The 22,020-nt window shown below is 37.0% G+C and overlaps 1 protein-coding gene across 2 annotated transcripts in view; it reads right to left on the minus strand.

Moving 5' to 3' along the window:
* SCAF4 (SR-related CTD associated factor 4) overlaps positions 1 to 22,020 on the minus strand; it is a 46,223-nt gene that overhangs the window by 19,127 nt on the left and 5,076 nt on the right. Inside the window, exons 2-14 of one of the 2 annotated variants that reach the window (XM_035315605.1) lie at positions 14,668 to 14,751; positions 14,024 to 14,068; positions 12,577 to 12,738; positions 10,491 to 10,626; positions 8,573 to 8,712; positions 7,820 to 7,996; positions 7,407 to 7,507; positions 6,856 to 6,903; positions 5,607 to 5,715; positions 5,102 to 5,269; positions 3,866 to 3,951; positions 3,057 to 3,247; positions 805 to 905 (exon numbers count right to left, since the gene is read on the minus strand). In XM_035315605.1, coding sequence (XP_035171496.1) covers positions 805 to 905; positions 3,057 to 3,247; positions 3,866 to 3,951; positions 5,102 to 5,269; positions 5,607 to 5,715; positions 6,856 to 6,903; positions 7,407 to 7,507; positions 7,820 to 7,996; positions 8,573 to 8,712; positions 10,491 to 10,626; positions 12,577 to 12,738; positions 14,024 to 14,068; positions 14,668 to 14,751 — 1,548 coding nt within the window. The remainder of the gene's footprint in view (positions 1 to 804; positions 906 to 3,056; positions 3,248 to 3,865; positions 3,952 to 5,101; positions 5,270 to 5,606; positions 5,716 to 6,855; positions 6,904 to 7,406; positions 7,508 to 7,819; positions 7,997 to 8,572; positions 8,713 to 10,490; positions 10,627 to 12,576; positions 12,739 to 14,023; positions 14,069 to 14,667; positions 14,752 to 22,020) is intronic. The other variant, XM_035315606.1, reaches the window with a different exon arrangement.

A 22,020-nucleotide genomic window follows, 5' to 3' on the forward strand; every position in this document is an offset into this window, starting at 1 on the left:
GGGCTCCCGTTGCATATTTAATCCTTTTTTTTTTTTTTTTTTAAATAGTAGTGCACATGGAAGTGCTATGGCATTGGAATCAGTTAATCTGTTGGAAGAAACAAGATATACTAATACTTCCAACTTTATTCCAAATAGCACAAATTGCTATCTGCACCTTCATTCATTTTCACCTGCAGTTTTGTAATAAGTTTTTTTTCTTTGCAATGGATTTGAGAAAAAGCTTCAATTATATTTTAACAAAATTTGGGAATAGCAAGAAAATTAGTCACATCTTTTATGTTTGTTTTAATAAAATATCATCGCCACTGGAACATAACTTTTATTTACATATAAAATATCCTTAATACAGCAATATAATAACGGTTTTCTATGCTTGCGTCTAAAATGACAGAAGAGAAACTAGAAAAAGAAAGAACACCAGCTTAAAGTCCTATTAATTCCTATAATCAACCATAAAATGGAGCAGACAAGGAACTCAGTAGGTACAGGAACCTCTCTCTTCAATGACCCTTTCTCATTCAATTCCCTCTAGAGAAAGCATGAGTTGCATGAAGATAGGGGTAATTAAGAAAATTATCCCATAGGCATCAATATATAAAGAGCAAGCAACTAAAGCAACTGCCCTTTTTTTCTTTTTCGTCCCTCAAAGTGGCCAAACAAATTGAGTTTACACATTAGAAAACACAATCAAAGGAAATGACAGCTCTTGAATCTTCTGAATGTATCAAAAATAAAGCTAGCTTAGAACAGTCTGAAAAGCATTTCTGAAAGCAAGGCTTGCACTGCACCATTTATACTTACATTTATTGACTCAATTGGGCCAAACTCCTCCAAAAGACTTCCAACATCCTGTTGTGTAGTCCTTTTGTCAAGTTGTCCTACCCAAAGCGTAGTACTACAAACTACAAAGAGTTAAGTCTGTAAGAGCACTTGTAAATACACGCTTCGTAAGCTAAAACTAGTCATGTTAAAATAGCCAGTTACAACGAAATGAAAAAGCCAAACGAAACAGAACAACAACAAAAGGTGTATCTTTAGGAGTATTTGACAAAGGCCTCTTTATTTTCCTGCCCAGAGCTGAGTTAAGAGTGAACCACAGTGACTGCATCGGAATTCCTGTACTGCACATGCTGAGCTGTCCAGTTTACTATTAAAATGACTTGCGAGTTCTGATGATCATCAGCTCTGCAAATAACTACAAAAATGAAAGTATGCTTTGCTGCTAAGATTGCTCCATGAAATACCCTTACACACGCACTGGATATTTCACAAAAAGATAACTCTAGTCGGTATGAAATCCAAAACTATGGGCCAGCATCACAATATGGGTGGTACTTACTAGCAAGATGAGTATTTAGATTGTTTATGGTGACACGCATGCTACTAGTGGAGCTCTCCTCCAGAATGCAGTGACAAACTACAGTGAGTAGCAGAACTTTTGCCATCTTTAGCAACCTAGTCAGTGCCATTTCTCTCAATGGTTAAGTGAAAAATTATTGACAATTTTTTTTTCTTTTGGAAAAAAGTAATCAATATGATTATTTCACTCCATTCTTGAAGGCAATAAAACAGCAGATTAGCATGTGGTATCACATTCCCTCAAGAGTACTATCAAAACATTCAGTACTCACCTATTTTTCCCCACTACCTGATACAAAATTGTTAATGTAAAAGGCATTATATGACAATTGGAGAGAGATGTTGGCAAAAGCTATCTTACACCATTGCCATTAGATATTTTAAATTAAATTTTAATTCTTTGCAGTCTCTTTAAACTACTGTTACTGCCATCCACAAGGTTTTGGCTAGTTAGAACTCTGTATCTTTTGTTCCTTTTATATGAAAAGGAATGTTTTCATTTTATTTGATCCCCCCAAGAATATTTAGAAGACATCTACTATATTTTTTCTACGAACACAGGCAAAGCCAACATTCTTTAAGAAGTTTTGACATTAGCCTATATGTTTTCCATGTCAAAGATCTGCTTCAGGTTTGAGAATACAGAACACTGAATCATTAGAAAAAAATCACAACCACACACTCAGCTTATTGTGCTCAATTTGCTTCATGTTGCACGGCTTGAAGGAAAGAAAAGAAAAAAACGGTGTTTCATCTTCTTTTCCTACCTTACAGCCAAAATACTTCTGACTTGGAGATATCCCCAAAGGCCCAATTGTCTATTATTAGTGTAAGGAAGAACAGAAATGTGATGGATTTGATTCTTGACAGCTTGAAAATACTTCAGAAAATAATTCACAGTACAGTTTACTTCTATTTTGTTTGGCTCAGTCTTGGAGATTATGTCAAATAGCACAAAACACAAGAAAAATGGATGGAGAGGAGAAGAAGGATTCAGATCAGAGAAAGTATTCTACATGGTACTAGGCGATCCAGTGTCTTCACTCCAAGGAGAGAAGGGAGAGTACCTAAGACATAGCTACATTTTTTTCAGATTTTAGCTTTCTAGCTCTTTGAAGATACAATTATACATTATCAATAAACTGATGCTTATTTAAACTCTGATTTCTAGTACTATGAAAAATGGAACCAGAGCAAGAACAGACAATGGTTAAAAATTACACAGTCTGATTTTTTTTCCCCTGTCACAATACACTGGGCTATCTCTGGTGTGTTCTTTGTGAAGATGGTAGTTTGCTAAGTAAAAAAAATAAAAATTATCACACATCAGATTTAGAGTTGTCTTCTGGGAGATTCTCATCACACATCATATATTATTAAAGGTAAGTGGACTAGTCAACATTCAGTTAAAAAAATAAGTCTAAGTTGTGTATCTTTTCAACATTTACAGTTTTTCTAAAATACCTAAGTTTGTCTTGCTAGTATTTCCTTTTACTTAGGCACAGTATTTACGATATAGTGCCCTCAACTTTAGAGAACTCTACAATTCATTGTAGAAAACACTGGGAACACACGCACAAAAAAAAAAAATCCATGTATGAACCATGAAGATGCTGAGTATATGAAAAATGGTACTACAAAAATTTTCACAGTTACATCAATTTATCAATGATAAACAGAAAAAGTGAACTTACCACTAACAGTTTCTGATTTGATCTGAGGAAGGCCTTTTGATCTACGTTCTCTCTCCCTCTCACGTTCACGTCTTTCTTGTGATCGAGACTTAGGAGAGTGTCGGCGTCTATCTCTGGACCGCGATCGAGATCGACGATGACGTGACCTTCGAGAGCGTGAGCCGGATCTTGAACGCCTCCTTTTAGGTGACCTAGTTTAAACCAACAATTTACTGCTTTTGTTTATTATTATTATTATTTTTTTTTACTCCTTACAGATGGGGGAAGGAATTCAACTAAAGCCCTCAATAGCTCTGACTACCACTAGTGTTTCACTAGTGTTGTCCATACACAGAATCATATATGGAATGGTAATTTCTTGGAAGTAATCCTGAGATTAAATCAAAAGGAGACTTGCTACATGTGTGCCTTGGCACTCAGTAGTAGAATCCAACCTGCACGGAACTAGGCACTTCTGAGAAGCGGTCCCGAAAGCAAGTAAGTATGCAGAGTGAGGCACCCACAAAGTCAACACAAAATACAAGTAACAAGACTGTCCTAAGGCACTGAAAATGAACTCCTGGAACAGCCTGAGAAATTAGCTCACCTCTAAACTATTCTCTGTTCTCTCACAGTTAGAAGTTATCGACCCCACAGTAGATTTGACAACACAGAACCGAATTCTGAGCTCCAATCAGCCCAGCTCTCCCCAGTACTCAGAATGCCCTTTCAAATCTTTGGACAGGGTACTCCTAAGTTCCTTATGTTAAAATACAATACTCCATATAACATATACCCTCACTAAACTAAAAGAGATTTCACTAATTTACCTTGATGCAGATCTAGATCTTGATTTTCTGCTGTCAGAAATATGTCGTTTTCCTTCTTGAATAGGTGGCTGTTCCACTTCCATTTCCTAAAATATGAAGTTTGACTGGTGTTACAGGTGCAAGTATTTCATTTCATTTTGTGCCTATACTGAATTATGTAACAGCACTAAAATTAAATAGTCACATACATGAAATTAAAATGTAATGCCATTCTCCTCAGAAACCTCACCACTACTAAAGTCACCAACAGGAAGATAGTCTGGTAGTAAATTAATTTAATACAACCACTGAAAACACAAAAATAATTTGGGTAAAATTCTCATCTTCAACTTGTAAATTGTTTCTTCACATTTTCCTTTATTTCAGCACCATATAGATGTCCAAAGAATATCATTAAAGTCAGTCAGCAGATTGCTCTGTGACCAAACTCATAGGCCCTGGCAGGGAACATCTGTACAGACAATTTGTTAAAATTTACTGATTCTACACACTTCAAGACTAACAAACTAATTAGGAAGATAACTTGAGAATTCTCTTTACTCCAACTGGAAAGCAGAAGTTATTTATTGAACCTGTGACATCACAGGTCACATGTAATGACAGCTTGGTATCATTTCCTTTTCTCATTTTAGAATTTTCCTCAGAATAAATGAGGTAAATATATTCAATTCATGTACGAAATTTAGAAACTTTTTTTTAAATACAGGTTTATACGGAGGCTTGTTCTTTGATTTCTTCTTAGCAATCACCATACCAACAATATCCTCTGAAGGACAGAGGCATATACATACACTGTGAATTTTTAGAACTTTTACAGACTTCGAGTCCATTTTCTCTATTTCAGAGTGCAAAAATTAGCTTTTTCAAACTGTTTCTCTCCAGACTGGGATTGCCTTGTTAGAACTTATTGGAACAAAGTATTCCTTAAGCATGATGGAGACAGAAAAGGGATGATGAGGGGAAGCAAGAACTCAGTGGACAAAAAATGCAATCCAGAATCTGATACAGAAAGAAGCATACTATACCTATGCTGTTTTTGCTAGATTCCTGAAATACCTAACTCATCATGTGGCACTGTGGCTATCCAACGTTCTCGTGGATGAACAAACCTCACAGCCACCACTGGAGATAGTTATCATGAAATTTCCTCTCCTGAACAAATTATGTGCATTTGATAAAGACAAGTATTAGAGAGCACTGTAAATTAAGAACTTATTTATTTCAAAGGGTCCTCACCTGCTGATGTGGTTTTTGCATGTGTGATTCACTCTGTACTGGGAAAGGAGACTGAAAAGTTTGCTGCACAGGTGCTGCTGGCGGAATCACAGGCTGAGCCATTGGTGGAAACTGTGGGGTAGGCAGGAGACCAAAACCTGGCATTTGCCCATTGGGAGGAAGTGGGACCTTTCAAGAACAAAACACGCAAAAACCTTCAGTTAGGAAAAATATATTAGATTTTCCAGAAGTAAATTTGTTTCTCTGCTCCAGAGTCACAATAAAAACCCAGGAGCCTGAGAAAAATTAAGTAGGTCAGGCAGTTATGCATGTGGAATAAAAAACACGTTCTTCAAAGCTTAACTAGAATAGACAACAAAATTATCTTTTCTGGGAAAGTTGGAGGACTAAGCCATATTCACTTTTCACTAACAGAAACATCACTTCCCTGCTTCTCCATCAAAGAGAAGTACAAAACACAGAAGACATAATGGATAAGGAAGAAACTAAAAAACCCTGAAGTTACCTGGTGGCGCATTGGATCCTGTTGCATTCCCATCATTCGCTGTTGAAAAGGATCCATATTTGGGAGTTGAGGAAATACTGGCTGTTGTATACCTTCTCCTGGAAATCCACTAAAAACAGTAATATTTTGGTTAGACAAGTCAGTAGACAGACTTTTTTTTGCCTTTGACATACTTCTATGTACATTTACACATTCTTGTTTTAAATTTAGACAAAAAAATATTATGATTTCATTTCCTCTCTAAAAATGAAAACAAAAATAACATCTTCCTTATCTTTTCTCTATTTTAAGAGCAGTCCTTTAACACATAAAGAAGTGCTACAAGGAAAATAAAATTAAAGCCTCTTTCTTCCCCTTCCTCATATTATCTTGCTAAAGCCATAAGTTTATGGAAATTTTTCATGAAGGTTGTCTACCTTAGGTTAACTATCCTCTTTTCCAGTTTATCTTATGGGAACAAAAGACAGTGACCAAACCTTCACTGTGAAAAAAAAAATCTTTTAGTTTGAGAGGAATTTAGGGCAGTGGAGAAAGGGATGTGTCTATCACACAAGGATCACAGTGATACCATTCACTTCCTGATTCAACACACAGAATGGATAGCGCTCGGGGAATTAATGAGGTCTGTGCAGTTAGTAGAACCTGTTTCAAGGATGCAGTTTGCGTAAGAAAACAAACAGGATTTTAGGAAGATAAAGAAACCTAATGGTGATATGAAATGAAACTTCGTACCATTTTAAAACACAGGCACCCTACAGTTCTTACATGACTTTGGACAAATCAGTTTTTTATACAGATTTCAAAAATACCTCTTTCAGAGGATACCTTTGATTCTGATTGCTCAAAGTGAGACTTCTGGAATCCAATTTTTAGAAGCATCTTACACAAGTATAAGATAATAAGGACAGAGGCTTAGAAGTGCTTTAAACAGACTATCAACAAGCTGAAAAGCCTAGTCCAATGATCACCAGTTGGGCATATACAAGCAGTGGATATATTTGACCTTACCTCATCTTTCTGTACTTCAGAGTTCCCATCTGTATTATAGGGAAAATACTACCCATTTACTTTAAAGGTATTTTAATTAACTAATTAATACTTGTGGAACATTAAAGTGATAAAACACACTAAGAAAGCTGATGACAAAGTTAGTGGTTTTGTTTTTCAGAGCAGGGTTTGGATGGCATATACAGAAAATAAGACATGGGGCTACATACTGAAGCAGGGAAGAAAGGAAATAGTGACTGACCCAGGTATTGAGCACCATCCAGCCTGTGCACTGAATGAGAGAGAGGTCCTGTGGAAAAAACTAGTACGTGATCATGTAATTTAAGCCCTTATCAGAATTCATAGCAAAAGGGAAAGAGGAGTCCGTGTTAGTTTGCCTGGGTATTTGATCTTTGAGATTTTAAAGCTGCAAAGCCAATTTTCTTTTAATAGCTAATAAATAAAACTTTGTTTATTAAATCATCTTTTCCCCAGCCAGTAAAGCAATCCAGCTGCTTACTAACAAATGACACGCTCAGTAGTACAATAAAGATACAGAACTCATCTTGAAATCAAAACTGAGCTTTTCCACTAAATACACTCTTCAATCAATGATGTAACATGCCAAACCCACACTGAATCACCAAGGTATATAAAACAAAAACAAAACCAGAAGTTAACATTTTAACTTTGGACTGTAACAGTTAACCACTGAAGTAACTTGGAATTTTAATAAGCTTTGTAACCTAAAGATTTTTTTTTTAATAACAAAACGTGGTTTAACTTTTATTCTGACACACACAAAAAACTTACAAAGTTGGCTGAGAAACTGAAGGAGAAGGAGCTGAATCTTCTTTCTTTGAATCTTCCACTGCTTCTGGCTCATCATCATAGTCAAACCGATCTAGCAGCTTCTAAAAGGAATTACAGTGAGCTTACTATTTTTGCCATATTTTATATCACTGGAAACCATAATTTTAACAGCTCTAGAATTAAAAAAAAAAGTTAGGAGCAGGGAAAAAATGAAATTAACTAAGCTGTTCAAAATCAGTTTTATTAAGCTTCAGAAAATGCAAAGTCTAAAAAAACAGGAAGGCAACCTCCAAGTTAAAGACAAACAAAATTTGCACTGTTTCCCCCCAGCATCTGGAAGACATTCAGTTATCCACTAAATAGCTTCCTGTTGAATTGAAGATGTTAAACACAAGAAACAAAGGAAAACTTACTTTGTCAAAGGATGTTTTTTGCTCAGGTGGTGCAAAAGCAGCTTTTTGTTCCGGTGGTTGTGTTGCTGTAGTTTTCAACTGAGCAGTAATAGCTTGAACCTGAGCCATCACAGTGTTATCTATGACCGGTGACTGGGGTTTTTGAGGCTGCTGGAAAGTCTGAAGAATTTGCTGAAGCTACAAAAAATGCATAGAGTGTTAAATAAATGTCACTGTATATATTACTATTAGAACTGTAAGATATAAATTTTGTATCAAATCAGCCTATAGCACAGGGTGAACACCAATAGCATAGATGCACACAACCAATAACCTGACTGAACAATGAAGGTGGAGAATTTTCAGCAAGACCAAGAAGTCATTTTTAAATTACATCAGTGGCAAAATTCAGCACATCACAAGATTTCAGTATTTAGGCCTTCCAACACTGCAGCTGCTTAATTGAGTGTACCGAACAATAAAATTCAATTTTCTTTCTATGTTTTCAGCCTAGTCTTGAAACTTTGCAACTGTACCAATTCAGAACTAATTCTTTACTAATACATAACTGACTTTTCCTGAATACAATCATCTCGATAGAAAGGCCACGGAACATTCAAATAACAACCTCAGCTCTTACAAGTTTTCCATTGAAGACTTAGGGAGGTTTTCTTTTTTCTTTCCTTTATTTATTTTTTTTAATTGCTTCAAATTAAGTATGTTTCTTCCATCATTTCCCCCTCCCCAACTTCATCTTACATATAAACATGTTACCTGCTGTCCTTGCGTTGTTTGAAACAACTGAGCTACAGCTGCAAAGGCATCAGAACTGGGCAACTGTGGCATCGTCGGTACTGAATTAGCAGTGACTTGAGGGGGCTCCGAAGTAACCTTTGCTGGAGGGGGCGGTGAACCTAAAATTTCCATAGGAATGGATAAAAAGCTTCATTACCCCAAAACTGTACTCAGTGCATACATCTGCCTCCTTGAAACACCTGTCTATCCACAGGAGCTTATTTAAACCAAAAAAAATCAAGTCCGCACTGGTTTTTAACAAACATTTTGCTAGTACAACATAAAATAGCAGCAATACCAGCAATTTCTCCATGTTGTGAGCAAGTAACTATTCTTCAGTGAATATATTTTAACGGAATATTGAAAAAATTGTACATTGGAATAAAGTTAATTTTTTTTTGAGAAACTAATAAAATGTTTGCTTCACAATATCAACGTCTTTAAACCCATTCATCTGTTTGCAGCTTAAGCTTCTGCAGTGTTGACAAGCAGCAAGCAGAGTCAAATGTTGAATACTATTTTCCAAGCAGTCAGATGTTACATAAAAAGTCTGCAAAAAGATCCATGATTGATTTAAAATATCCTTTAACTCCCAAATTACTTCCTGTATATATTCAGAGGGATATTTGCTTGCTCAATGGAGAAAAAAAAAATACCTCTTTTTGGCTTAACAGAACTTGCAGCACTGTAAGTGAAAGAGATTCTATTTCATATAATGCATTAATATATTTATTATTAATCATTAGCATGTTTATTTCAGGGCCAAATTAACCCCTCCGGTGCACGTGAATAATCTGACTGAAATGAGGTTGAACACCTACGTAAAAGGCACCCGATCTGTAAGCTACCAGTAACAAGACAGAGACGAAACAATAGAGCCACTTGTCTGTTAAAACTGAATGAAACCATATAGCCAGCAGTCTGCATCTGAGTTCAGATGCTGAGATATTTCCCCCCTACCCTCACCATGTTAAAAACAATATCAATAAATATATTTTCCCAAACATCACTGGAGAAGATTCTATTCATGCTACCGTGCATCGTTATCTTGTTGTCACCGCACCTCATTCACATTATCACATTTTTGCCAGTCCTATTCTAACATATACAAGTGCAGCAAATATGGAGGTTACGAAAACTAAGACTGAAAAACAGAAACTCAAAAAGAAGACCTTTCAGATAAAGAGGGAGCTGTGGTATGCATTTGCTCCTCCACGATTCAGTAACCTCACTACCAGCTTTTTATGTGGCATAAAATAGGTCAGTGAAAATACTGTGAGAAGGCAGTCATTACTTTACTCTTTAGGTCAGTGGTTTTCTACCAGTAGTCCGTGTAAAAGCCTACCATAATTCTTAAATTTACTGTTTATGAATTTGGATTTGAAACACCAGCATAAAATGTTCTGGGGTCTCACACTGAAAGAGATTAATAGCTGTTGCTTTCAGACATTAAGATGATTCAGTGTAAGCTCTTACACTGAACATCATGCTTTATGGATCCAGAGTCTAACATTAAAAAAAGGGACATGAGAATTATAAAACTAAGAAGCAACAGAAAAAATATTTCAGACTAAAGAAAAGATTATTTTAAGAGTGAGCATTAAGTTAACTTTTTGAAAGTATGTGCATCCATATGCATTCACACAGTATTGATTTGAGGTATTTTGAAAATGATCATTCACATTCTGATAACTTCTGAAGTACAGTATCAGTATGGACTACAGCTGGCCATAGGTGTGACATAGGCATAGTTGTCACTTAGTTGTGACAGCGAAGTTGAATTTATTAATACATTCCTGTTGAAACTATTAGTAGCACTTTAACATAAAAGCAAGAAAGTTTCTAATACAATTAACATTTCTAAAAGAAGTAGAAAAAGCCATGATGTCATTCATACCTTCATTATTAGTAGCATTTTCTGTCATGGGAGCAGCAGTGCTAGTTCCTGCTGCCATATCCAGAAGAGGCTGAATGATCTCAATTTTAAAAACACCATTTTTCTGCCAAAGGTTCAGGACACGGACTATTTTACTCTGTCGAAACAAAAGCAGACATCAATGCTAAATACAGCTTTCCTAATTCACAAACTCCAACTTCATCTTTTTTTTTTTTTTTTTTTTAACGTTGAGAAGAAAGGGTTGATCAGTACAGAAGTTCAACAGAATTGGGCATACCTTTTAAATAGCCCTCTATGTTGTCACACAGGTCAGCAAGACCTTGTATATGGCAAAGATATAACCTGCCAACAACTCACATCAGCCCCACCATTTCTTCACAGACAGTCATAAAGGAGTGAAACAAACAACAAATGTGATGAGAAAGAAAATGAAGATGAGCTGGAAAAGCCCAGTGGAGAGAGGGGCAATTAGACCATAAAATACTGGGACAAAGCTTCAAAGTTAGTGGAGACTGAACTTTTTTCTACTAACCCAACCAATTATACTGGCACCAGAAAACTCATCTTTATCAGTATTCAAAAGATCAGGAAAGCAGATGGAAAATTCTCTAACTGATCACTGAAGAAAGATTAAGTTAGAACCTCTGACTGACAGCTGTTATTTTAAGCTTGCTCCTTTTTTTTTTTTTTTTAAATAAACCTTAAGGAACAAGCTGGAAAGTAGTTTTTCCTTCTTTAGCCTAGCATTAACCAATAATACCTAACTAGATGTGCTGCTTCAGGTATAGCATGCAAACAGATAGAAGACAGAATAAATGTTATGTTTAATCTTGGCATACCCATCCTTTTTATGTACTTAGTCATCTGACTTACACATATACATTTTAAGTACTTCTCAGTTCTAATGCAGCTTCCAAGAATGAGTTGATTCTGTTCTTATTTCTACAGTCAAATTCCTTACTGTGTTTCAGTTACATACACCCATGCAAATCCACTGGTACTGTCATAAACTAAATGATTGAAGAATTTAACAAAATATTTCTACAATAGTATCAATTAGACAAACTTGGAATAGCTATTTCTGTACAAGATGTTAGACTGAAGAACAGCTAAACTTCAAAAACAGCAGCATTTTTGGCCTCAACTATTCTATCTCTCTGAAAGACTTGAAAATCCCACACTAATTTCAATCCCACACTAATCTTACAGAAAGGCCATTAAAATACAAATATCACTCTTTTGATATTAGCCATGGTTATTCTGCACCTACAGGTCATTTTTTTGTTTAGGTTCTAGATATTCACGCATTAAGTTTCAGATTATCAGACTCAGTTTCCATCCTAGAAAACAAGGTCATCAGTTTCCATCCTAGAAAACAGCAGAGCATCAAAACATTTCAAAAGCTTAGTTAGGAAGTCAGAAAAAAATGTCACTTAGAAAAAAAGTACTTTGCTCTTAGTGCTGCAGTGAGTAGGCAATTTTCTGCAAACCAACTGGCAACACCTAAAACGCACTTATCCCGGGAGCCTTTTGAATGTGTTCCAACAGCAGGCATAAAAGCCATCTTCTGTTGGTAGCAACTGGGACCATTAAGAAATTAAGGATAAACTAAGAAAACTGAGGCCTCAAGTAAGTCTTCACAATGGGGAGAAGCAATTACATTCTCATATGCGGGATCTGTCAAGGCTGAAGAAATAAAGATAGTCATTTTCTTAGAAAAGGTGTAGGAGCAGAACCATCACTTGCTACAACTCTGGCACTTCTGTAACACCTTTCTGTGGGAGACACCACCTTCCACACTAAGAAGAAGAAAAGTTTTGGCATAGTCACACACACACACTATACACGTGTCTGCATACACAGAGCAAAAGCGATGAATTTACGCAAAATGTTTTTTTTTTGGGGGGGTATAACTTAGAACTTCCATTTAACTATTACCATTGACAATCTTTCTTGCTATGTTTTACCATCTCATATAATAAATAGTCACTACAAGGACACAGAGTCACCAAATTAGCTTTCATGTAAATGTAAATGTTGTAATAACACTTATCAATTCACAACACTTGAGAAATCATGGTTGTACCTTGTCTTCAGATGGACAGAGATACAAATATTGGAATGTGGCAGTAATATTTTTAGAGAATCTTGGCCCAAAGACATCCTTGTCTGTTCCAAATTGGTGACGAGACTGACGAACAATAGAGTCAATAACATACAATCCAGGGACTTTATATTCTGGTTTGCACTGAAAAACAAACAAACAAAAAATGTCCTTTAGGCAGTGATACTAAGCAGATAGCATGAATTCACCTCAGCTCCCTACAAGGAATCTATACTTAGTATATTAAGGCAGGGAAAAAAAAAAACAAAAAAAACAAAACATCAACACAATTACCATTTGTTTCTAAAACTATAGAGGCTTCAGCCTATGTAGATCATGTATGGTATAAAAGCAAATAGAATGATGAATTTCAAACTGACCACAGATCTGATGTTAACTTTTTTTTTTTCCCTTAATGAAAGCAAGTATTTAAATAGATTCAATGATACTTCACATACAAATCTATACAAAAAGATATAGACTATTTTACAGTACTGAAAGAAGTTGGTATTATGCACTATTAATTTGCTAAAATGACAAAGAAAAGGTTTAAGAATCTTAATCTAAAAAAACCTTCCAATTTATGTAACAATGACTTTATACACAATGAAGTATTTTCTTTACATTGGAGAAAGGGACCACTAACATTTTTATAGAAACACAAGTTACAGCTGTGCGTGCATACAGAAGAGACTTTTGTATCATGCTTAGGTAGAATCCTTTTAGTGCTTTGCTTTTGTTGATAGAAATTGAGAAGGAAGAAAAAAAACTGCTTTTACATTTGGAACAGAGCAAAATGTGCCTGCCTAGCTTGAAGCAGCCTTCACCTTCCCTATCAGTGCTTCTAAAGTATCTTTAGCTTGAAAACAACAGATCCACCACATTCCTGTACAGACTGTCACAATTGTGTCATCAAGCTACCTTACACTTAATGCACTGGACTTCTTCCATCAATTCTATGTCCTGGTATTTAATGCAACTTGCAGAAGAACTGCAATCTTCCACAAATGGAGAAGTATTTTTCCTGTTCACTCAGACAAACTTATGTTAGGCAGTAGGCAAGTTTCCTTTCAGTGAATCATTACATTCTAGCTTGTTGTCCTACATGCCTAGGCAAGTATAAAAATTTTATTTCCTAAAATATGCATTATCTTCACCAGTGAAAATCAGTTTCAAGCTCAGTATCGCTAGTTTCCTCCATAGTTGCTGACTGGAGAAGGGGGGAGTTTTACAGTCCTTTTTCTTCCTCTTCTTAATGTAGTATGGAAAACTCAAATGAGGAGATTATCACTCAGATATCAAAACATATAAAACCCTACAAAAAATTGATTCTTTCCATCAATCATTGAATAGCAGTAGCCTTTTTGACTGTTTACCAGCATTATTAATAATATGGAATAACAGATGCAGACAGTTTTTTTTTAATTACCTTTTTGATAAACTTCTCTACAATCTGGACAACATGTTTGTAGAGCTGGAAAATAAATACATAAATTAATTTCTCAACTACTTGATAGTGACACAATTTTTGAAACATTTTAACTTTGTGCTTACTATCACTTAGGAAGGACTATAAATAAAATATTGAAATCACATTCGAGAAAGAAGCATGTTAGAATTAATCAAGCTCTATAGCTAATGGAGAAAAAAAATCACAGGGAGAACAGACAGACATAAGCCATCCTTTCTACAGAAGTGTTTCAACGTGTACACAAAAGACATACTGCTTTTTGAGTATTAGTGAGAACTTTCTGGATTTACTTTACAAGCGAGTTCAGTATGTTTTAATATGTTACAACTCAGTTGCATGCTGCAACGTTTAAAGTTTTATTACATAGAAATCATAACACCAGAGTGGGTGGCATTAAAAAGCAATGATTCAAAAAATGAAGCTGGCATTATGCTACTAGTCTAAAACCAGGAGATGTTCACCACCCACTTGTTTCTTCATGCCAGCTAGAATAAAACATCCATGAAGCTAAGGCTGGGAAGTCTGGAGATGCATTTGCTTAGAAGTAAAATAATAACACATTGCAACTGTTATTGTTTTATTTTTAGGCAATTGTACCTTACCTTAATAGCTTTAATGGCAGCTTTTGTGATGAGAATCATTTTTGCTCGGGAAATAGGAGGTTTCATCTCCATCAATGAAAAGAGCTGAAGAGAAAAAAAAAAAACACAAACAAATATTAGAAATGTATTATGAAACTTAAGCTGTTATCCAAAACGACAACATTTCAGACAACTGATTACAGATGTTCCACATTACATATCACTGCAATGCTGGTTGGCCCTTGAAACAAAGAGACTACCAAGCAGATCTTTCTAGGCAACGTTCAAAGCTGTCTTCCTTGTGAAGTAGCCCACATTCAGCAATTTGCAAGATAAGGCTACTGTCAAAGTCCCACATATGTCTAAAAACAGCTATCTGCGTGTAGTATAGGAACTATCTTACGGAAGCAATAGAAATCAATTAACTGCGTCTTGATTTAAATTAGTCTGAACATCTTAAAAAATAGAAATGTTAGGACATCCCTACAGATAGATAGACTGACATAATCCTATAATCTTAAAATAATTTGCATAGAAGTATGCCAACTTTCGTCCATCAAGGCCATCAAATCAATGCTAAGTTTTCAAATTATCCTGCTATACATGCAGACATTGCAGATGTCTTTAACAGAGATACTTAGTTTGCTATGAACATCCCGTATTATTATTAAAGGTAACTGCACCAACTGTTTTGTAGAATCCTCTGCACTGTTCTCCATACTAATGCTGCCCAGTGGAAAAGTTAGATCCTCAAGGACAAAGCTTTAAGAAGCAACTAGTCTTACTACAGATGGCAATTTGTGGCACTCTGTGAACCAGACTTACAGAATAATTATATCCTAGTTTCTTTAAGCATAGCCCAAGTACACTACATCAAAAAGTTGTAATCCTACCAAAATTTAAGAAACCCAAGTGCTGTTTTGTTAAGAATGTTAAGCACAAAAAGGAATTTAAATCTAGTAATGCAGGATCCAAGTTGTTATTTTTTTCAAGTCTAAATTCACTGAAAACACATTCTATATTCAAAACAGATAGGATACAGGTAGGATATACATCTCTTTAAATCTGAGTGTGACTGCAAGCTAAAAAACAAACTTCACATTCACAAATGGCATCAGTGTGACTTGCATCTCACATCAGTAAAATTTTTTACAAAACAATTTTGCAAAGTTTTCAGTCTTGGCGTTGAGAAAAAATAACATCACTCTGTCTTCCAGTGTTAACCATGACCCTGGAAGGAACAACTAAATTTGTATTTCAGAAACTGCAAGAAACTAAAACCTGGATGTAGAACCATCACAGCTGGTACCACAGAGCTGAGGAAAGAGCACCGCGTTTTCCTCAGGTCCCCAGCACAATCTCAGTGGCGTAATTTTCCTACTCTAATTTGCTGCGTGTAGAGCCTTCTAAGCGAACAGGGACGTAAGAGATTTTGGAAGGGCGGTTTTCAATACCAGTCCTACAGTCAGGCACCCAGAAGCAAGCACTGCACACACGACACCAAAACTTGTGCACCTTTCACCATTTTGCAGCCCAGTCTGCCTACTCTGGATCTACACTGAACTCCATGTACTCCATAAGCTGCTGTTGTAATTTCCCATCGTAAAAATAGCCGATTGCTGAAACTACACCATATGCTACGCTATGGTTTTATGGCGTACTGTGACTGCTTCTACTCTGCCTGTCTGCAGACCTGGATGCACAACCCACGTTGGCATGTCAGAACAGTTTTCTCCAATCTTCTTTCCCATCTTCCAGGCAGAAATAGAAGCCAGGATGTTCCAGCAGTACTTTTTAAGCCCTCCTTCCTAATTACACCTCACAGTAAGGTGCTCTCGCCCCATTAAATATTATTTTCTATTCTTCCCATGAACTTAATTCTTAATTTAAGCCATAGCTTACTAGAAGCAGAGAGAATCCTTATATTATCATGGTTTTTGTAATACAAGGAACAGATCTTCAACATTTCCTACACAATCATTTTTACCTTGAATTTTTCCCCACAAATCATAGAAATTTTTTTTTGCATTACATAAGTAATTTTGTTTGTCACAATGAAATAAAGAAAAACTAAAACCCTTGAATACTAGTCAAAAATGTAATAAACTGCCTGCCACATAACAAAGTACAGAATAAAAATACCTTCATTTGACAGTGTAATGGAAAGCAAGAAGTCCTTTATAAATCACTCTTATTTTTCTACGAATGTAAAGTTTCAAGACATTTTTGAAGTGACCATCTTACGCGGATTTACCCGTTGTCTCAGTTAAGGAAAAAAAGTAGGTATGTTTGTGCAGAAGGCAAAAAAAATACAGCCAATTATTTGAAGGCAAGAAAATTCACAGCGTTTTCATTCAGCAGTTCAAAATGAAAGCTTTGCACTAAAAAAAAACAAAGAGTAAGCAAGAATATATGTATGTATACTTTTAATTACATTCCTATTCCAAGAGATAGGAATGAAGAAAAATTGTCCTTCAAGAGAGCAGTAGCCAGATATCCTTTCCAACACCAACACCAAGTCAAAACTATGGCTTTTCGTTACAAATCTCCATAAAAGGCAAGCTCCAGTGACAGAATATTTCATTTTAAAACCATTCAAGCTGTAATACACACTTCAGCTAACATCTCTGCTTGCTGACAAATCGCGGTATGGCCAAATACAATCTTTCTGATAGAAGACAGGAGAGAGGTGTCTGAGTTTTAATTTCAATTCTGAGTTATATTTTTCTTTAGAATAAGTGCAAAGGCTCGTGATGAACAAAGCAAATGCTTACATTAAAACTATGGAAAATCTGTTTCAAGATGCAATGAAAAACAAAATTAACAAAGAACCCAACAACCACAAACAGACCACCAGAAGGCTTGAAAAATGAGGTGGAGCGGGAGAAAAAGGAGCTAACATTTCATACGGCACTCCGTATCATTTCCCTTACGCACCAAGGAGCAACCAGCCCTGCAGAAAAAGGAGCCAGCCCTGTGTTACAAGAACAAAGAAGCCAGTGTGAAAGCAGCACTTCAGCGCTCCTTCTTCAGGAACACCACAGGAGAGAACCAGGAAACTGGGAGCACTCGTAGCAGGACAGATGACAATAAACAAGTTGCAGAAAAGAGGAAAAAAAAAAAAAATGGTGTCTGAAAAGGTATCCCAAGAATGATGTTACAACTGGGGGAAAAACATGCAAGGAGCACAGAACTGCTAGAGGGCAGGAAGAAGGGAAACCAGCTAGATGCAGTGAAGTAGCCAGGGAGGATGCAATAAACAACATGGTAGCTTCAAGAAGGCATTAATTAAAGAACATGAGAGGCTGGAACTGAGGCTAATAAGGCAGGAATAAACAGAAGCTTTGGAAGAACAGGACTGAGCAGATGACTGTAAATTGTTCATTTGCTGTTACAGACAGCACTCTGGGCAACAGCAACAAAAACACAGTAAAAGCAATGAGGTCAGTACATGCAGATATTTCCAGAGAGTACAGCCCAGGATGAACTACAGCTGAAACATCTATCGGATTCAGATGAAAACATTTTTATATGTAAACACACATACATACACACGTTTGTATATATACTCTGCTCTGTCTTCACACACGCAGCTAGCTTTTTGAATGGCACACCAAAACTTCCTTGCCTTTTGAATTTTCTTAAGATTTTAAAATACCAAGTGAGTATTTTAAACCTGGTTTTTACTTAATTCTCACTCTAATACTTACATGTGTCAAAATGATGTTGTAAAGAAGGGTAAACCTAAAATTTATACAGCCTTACTAGTTTCTTGTAAATTTTCACTGTTAGGAAGGGAAATTGTGCAGTATTATGCCCATTCAACTAGACTTAAATCCTTTTTCATGCACATTCCCAAAACCAATATATGCAAAAAAAAAAAAAAAAGTCTATTTTCAGAGGAATCTTCTTCCAAAAATACTGCAATATCTAATTCCTCAAAGCGCACTATGATCAGTTCAAGAAGCAACCTAGGTGCGAAAGCTTAGCTTTAAGAGCACTTGCAGCATGCTGCCTCCAACGGGAGTAGAGCCTGTGACCTGCTCGGAAATGACTTGCTGCTCTCGCCACTGCATTCCTACCAACCATAACCGCATGTTTGGGGAAAAGAAACAGCTTGTAGTTGCTCCCTGCCTTCCTTCCCTGTGTAGTGACACTGCTGTTTAAAGGAACAGGCAGAGGCTACTGCCTCCCAAACAGCTTATCTGGCAATCAAAAGTCAAATGGGTATCCCCATTGCCAAGGATGGGGGGCACAACAGGGCAAGAGGCAGCAAGGGAGAAGAAAGGAAGTGAAACCTTATTTTAATGAACCCAAGGACTATTCAAGACTTGTACTTTTGTTTACTTTTGATAATTTCAGTAGTTTAGGATGAATTGATTCCTGCCATCTGTGTGGATCTTTTCACACACAAGGGAAAAACAATGTAGAGTAACTAACAGAAAGGCTTAGCCACAAAATGCTATCAAGATCATCATCAAAGGGCATTAAAAAACTTGACTATTTCAGTTAAAATCATCTTACCTCTTGAAAGTAGAAAGAAAAAATGCTCGGTTGTTTTACACAAGCTCTGGCTTAGGATACAATTCATTTCAAGAATTTGCGAACATTTCTGGAACCTCCCTTTCTATAACTGACAGTCTGTGTGCTGTGACAGCACGTTTTTTAAAGCACCGTGTTTTTAAAGGGATCTTTTCTTTGTTGCTCTGTATCAACCCATGTACTACAAAAAAAAAAAAAAGAATAAAGAGCCTACTAAACTCAAACCACAATACTCATTCAAGAACATTTCTGCACACTTTCCATAACAGTATGGATGTATAGGATAAAATACCTCTAAATCCAAGAATCTCAAAGGGAGGAAGATCACCTGCTCGTTTTTAGGCTAATAAGTACAACTAAATAACAAAAAAAGAGCCACTCCTCAAAGTTTAGCAGACAGTAAAAAGGTGGTGACCTGTTCTGCATGCTATTTAAAGGGCGAGCTAGTAAACATCCCCCCAGATCAATGTAAAATGCAGAAGTACTGGAGAACATGTGGCAGAACTGAGCAAACTAACAGGGCCTTCCAACTCAAACTGTACAACCTGCTCCGGTTCATATCAAAGGCGTAGGGCGAGGTGCAGTAGGAGAAGTAGATAACAGGAGAAGGAACAGGATGATGACCTACAGAATCACAGAACGGTTTGGGTTAGAATGGACCTTAAAGACCATCTAATTCCAACCCTTCTGCCATGGGCAGGGAGGGACACCTCCCATTTGATCAGGTTGCTCAAAATAGTCTTTCAAAATCCAAATTACTCATTTTTGCTCTTCTACTATCAGTGCCTTTTAGGGGCTTATTTTACACAGAAACCTGAGAAACTTTTTTTTTTTTTTTTTTTTTGAAACAAGGGAGATGCTCTACTTGAAAGTTTACCCACAGCCCTACCTTAGAACTCTAAGAAGGCAGCACATCTAGCACAGCATATCTTATCAAGAAGATGAAATGCAAGAATACTATCAGCTTCACTTTATTACTGAGTTCATTACAAAAAAAAGCAAGATCAGGCAGTGATATGTGCAAGCCGGAAAAGATGAACAGACACCCAGAGGGATGAGAGGCCTTGCAGAAGGACTTATGCTGACTGAAGCACTGGACAATTGGCAAGGGCATCAAGCTTGATAAAGGCAAATACTGGGAGCTGCACCTGGCATGGAGAAGCGCTGGCCACAGGCACAGCCTGGGAGAGGAGTGGCTGGGGAGAGGCTCAGCAGAAAGGGACCTGGGGGTGCTGGTCAACAGCTGGCTCAGCGTGAGCCAACAGCGTGCCCTGGCAGCCAGGAGGGCAAACTGCATTTTGGGGTGTGTTAAACACAGCACAGCCAGCCGGTCAAAAGGGGAGATTCTTCTGCTATATTTAGTGTTGGTGCAGCCTCACCTTGAATACTCTGTGCCGTTGTGGGCTCCACAATATAAAAAGGATGTTAAGGTCCTTGAAAGTATCCAGAGGAAGGCAACGAAGCTGGTAGAAGGGCTGGCAGGCATGTCTTGTGAGGAGGGACTGAGGGCACTTGGGTTGTCCAGCAGGGAGAAGAGGAGGCTGAGAGGCGACCTCATTGCTCTGCAACTCCCTGAGGAGCTAAGTGGAGAGAGAGGTGCTGGCCTCTGCTCCCTGGTCACTGGTGACAGGACACATGGGAATGACACAAAGCTGCTCCAGGAGGCTCAAGCTGGACATGAGGAAACATTTCTTTACTGTGAGAGTAGTCAAACACTGGAACAGGCTTCCTACAGGGGTGGCTGATGCCCCATGCCTATCAAGCATTCAAGAGGCATTTGGGCAATGCGCTCAGTAACGTGCTTTAACTTTTGGCTAGACCCGGAGCAGGCAGGCAGTTGGACTAGATGGTCGTTGTAGGTCCCCTCCAACTGAATCATTCTATTCTACTCAAGACAAATAGCCAGAGATAAGAAACAGCTCATACGTTTCCCAAAACTTGAACTACTAGGAAAGAAGTGAAACAGTGACATCCTTTGAGACTTACCCATTGGCACAGAAGGAAAAAAAAAGAGGTTTACAATCTTTGTTGTGTTTTGAGCTTGATGCCTGATCTTAAGTCTATTTATCTGTTTTAAGCACCAGCTAACATATTAGGAAGGTAAATACCTTTTAAGTAATGCCTTCTCTGGCTTTGCTCTCCCGCTTAAGTCTCTTTGCTATAAAGAGATCTATTTACAAATATGGAGGTACAGCTCGGTTTTACATACTCACTGAATAAAACCCACAGAAAAGGAACAGGAGATGCATTACCTACTGAAAGAAATGCAGTGTTTAGCAGATATCAAGCACTTGGGTCATTGTTAAAATATTCTCACTCGAACTTCCTTCTCCAATTTTAACAGAGGAGTCTAACACACCCTCAACAATTTTAGCAAGTCTCACGTGTCCAAGAACATTTCTTTGAGCAGGCTTCACACACCTATGATACAGTCATTACTCTGCATATTATTACTCTATATTCACTTGTTATTTTTTGAAATATATTTACGCACTTAGAAACCATACAAGACAAACTGCAAGTCACTTACATATAGTGCAGTTATTTGTTCACGTACTTAGAGAAAAACGGATGGTAGAGGACATGACTACCAAGCACAGACAGCACAAGAACAGTAACAGCGCTTTGTTAACAAAATCATTCATGACCAGATCTTTAAGAGGTCAGATGTTTTTTTTAAAAAAATACACATGGGTCCAAAGAAAACCAGTTAAACACATTTTCCTTCCCCTATAAAACTCACTGCTTCCTTTCTTCCTAAGGTCTCACCCAGTTCTTCCTTGAGCTGCTAAGAAAAGGAAGATAACAATGGCTACCAAACTTCTGTTCCTA

Source organism: Oxyura jamaicensis, chromosome 1 (genome assembly GCF_011077185.1).
Source record: "Oxyura jamaicensis isolate SHBP4307 breed ruddy duck chromosome 1, BPBGC_Ojam_1.0, whole genome shotgun sequence".
Lineage (NCBI taxonomy): Eukaryota > Metazoa > Chordata > Aves > Anseriformes > Anatidae > Oxyura > Oxyura jamaicensis.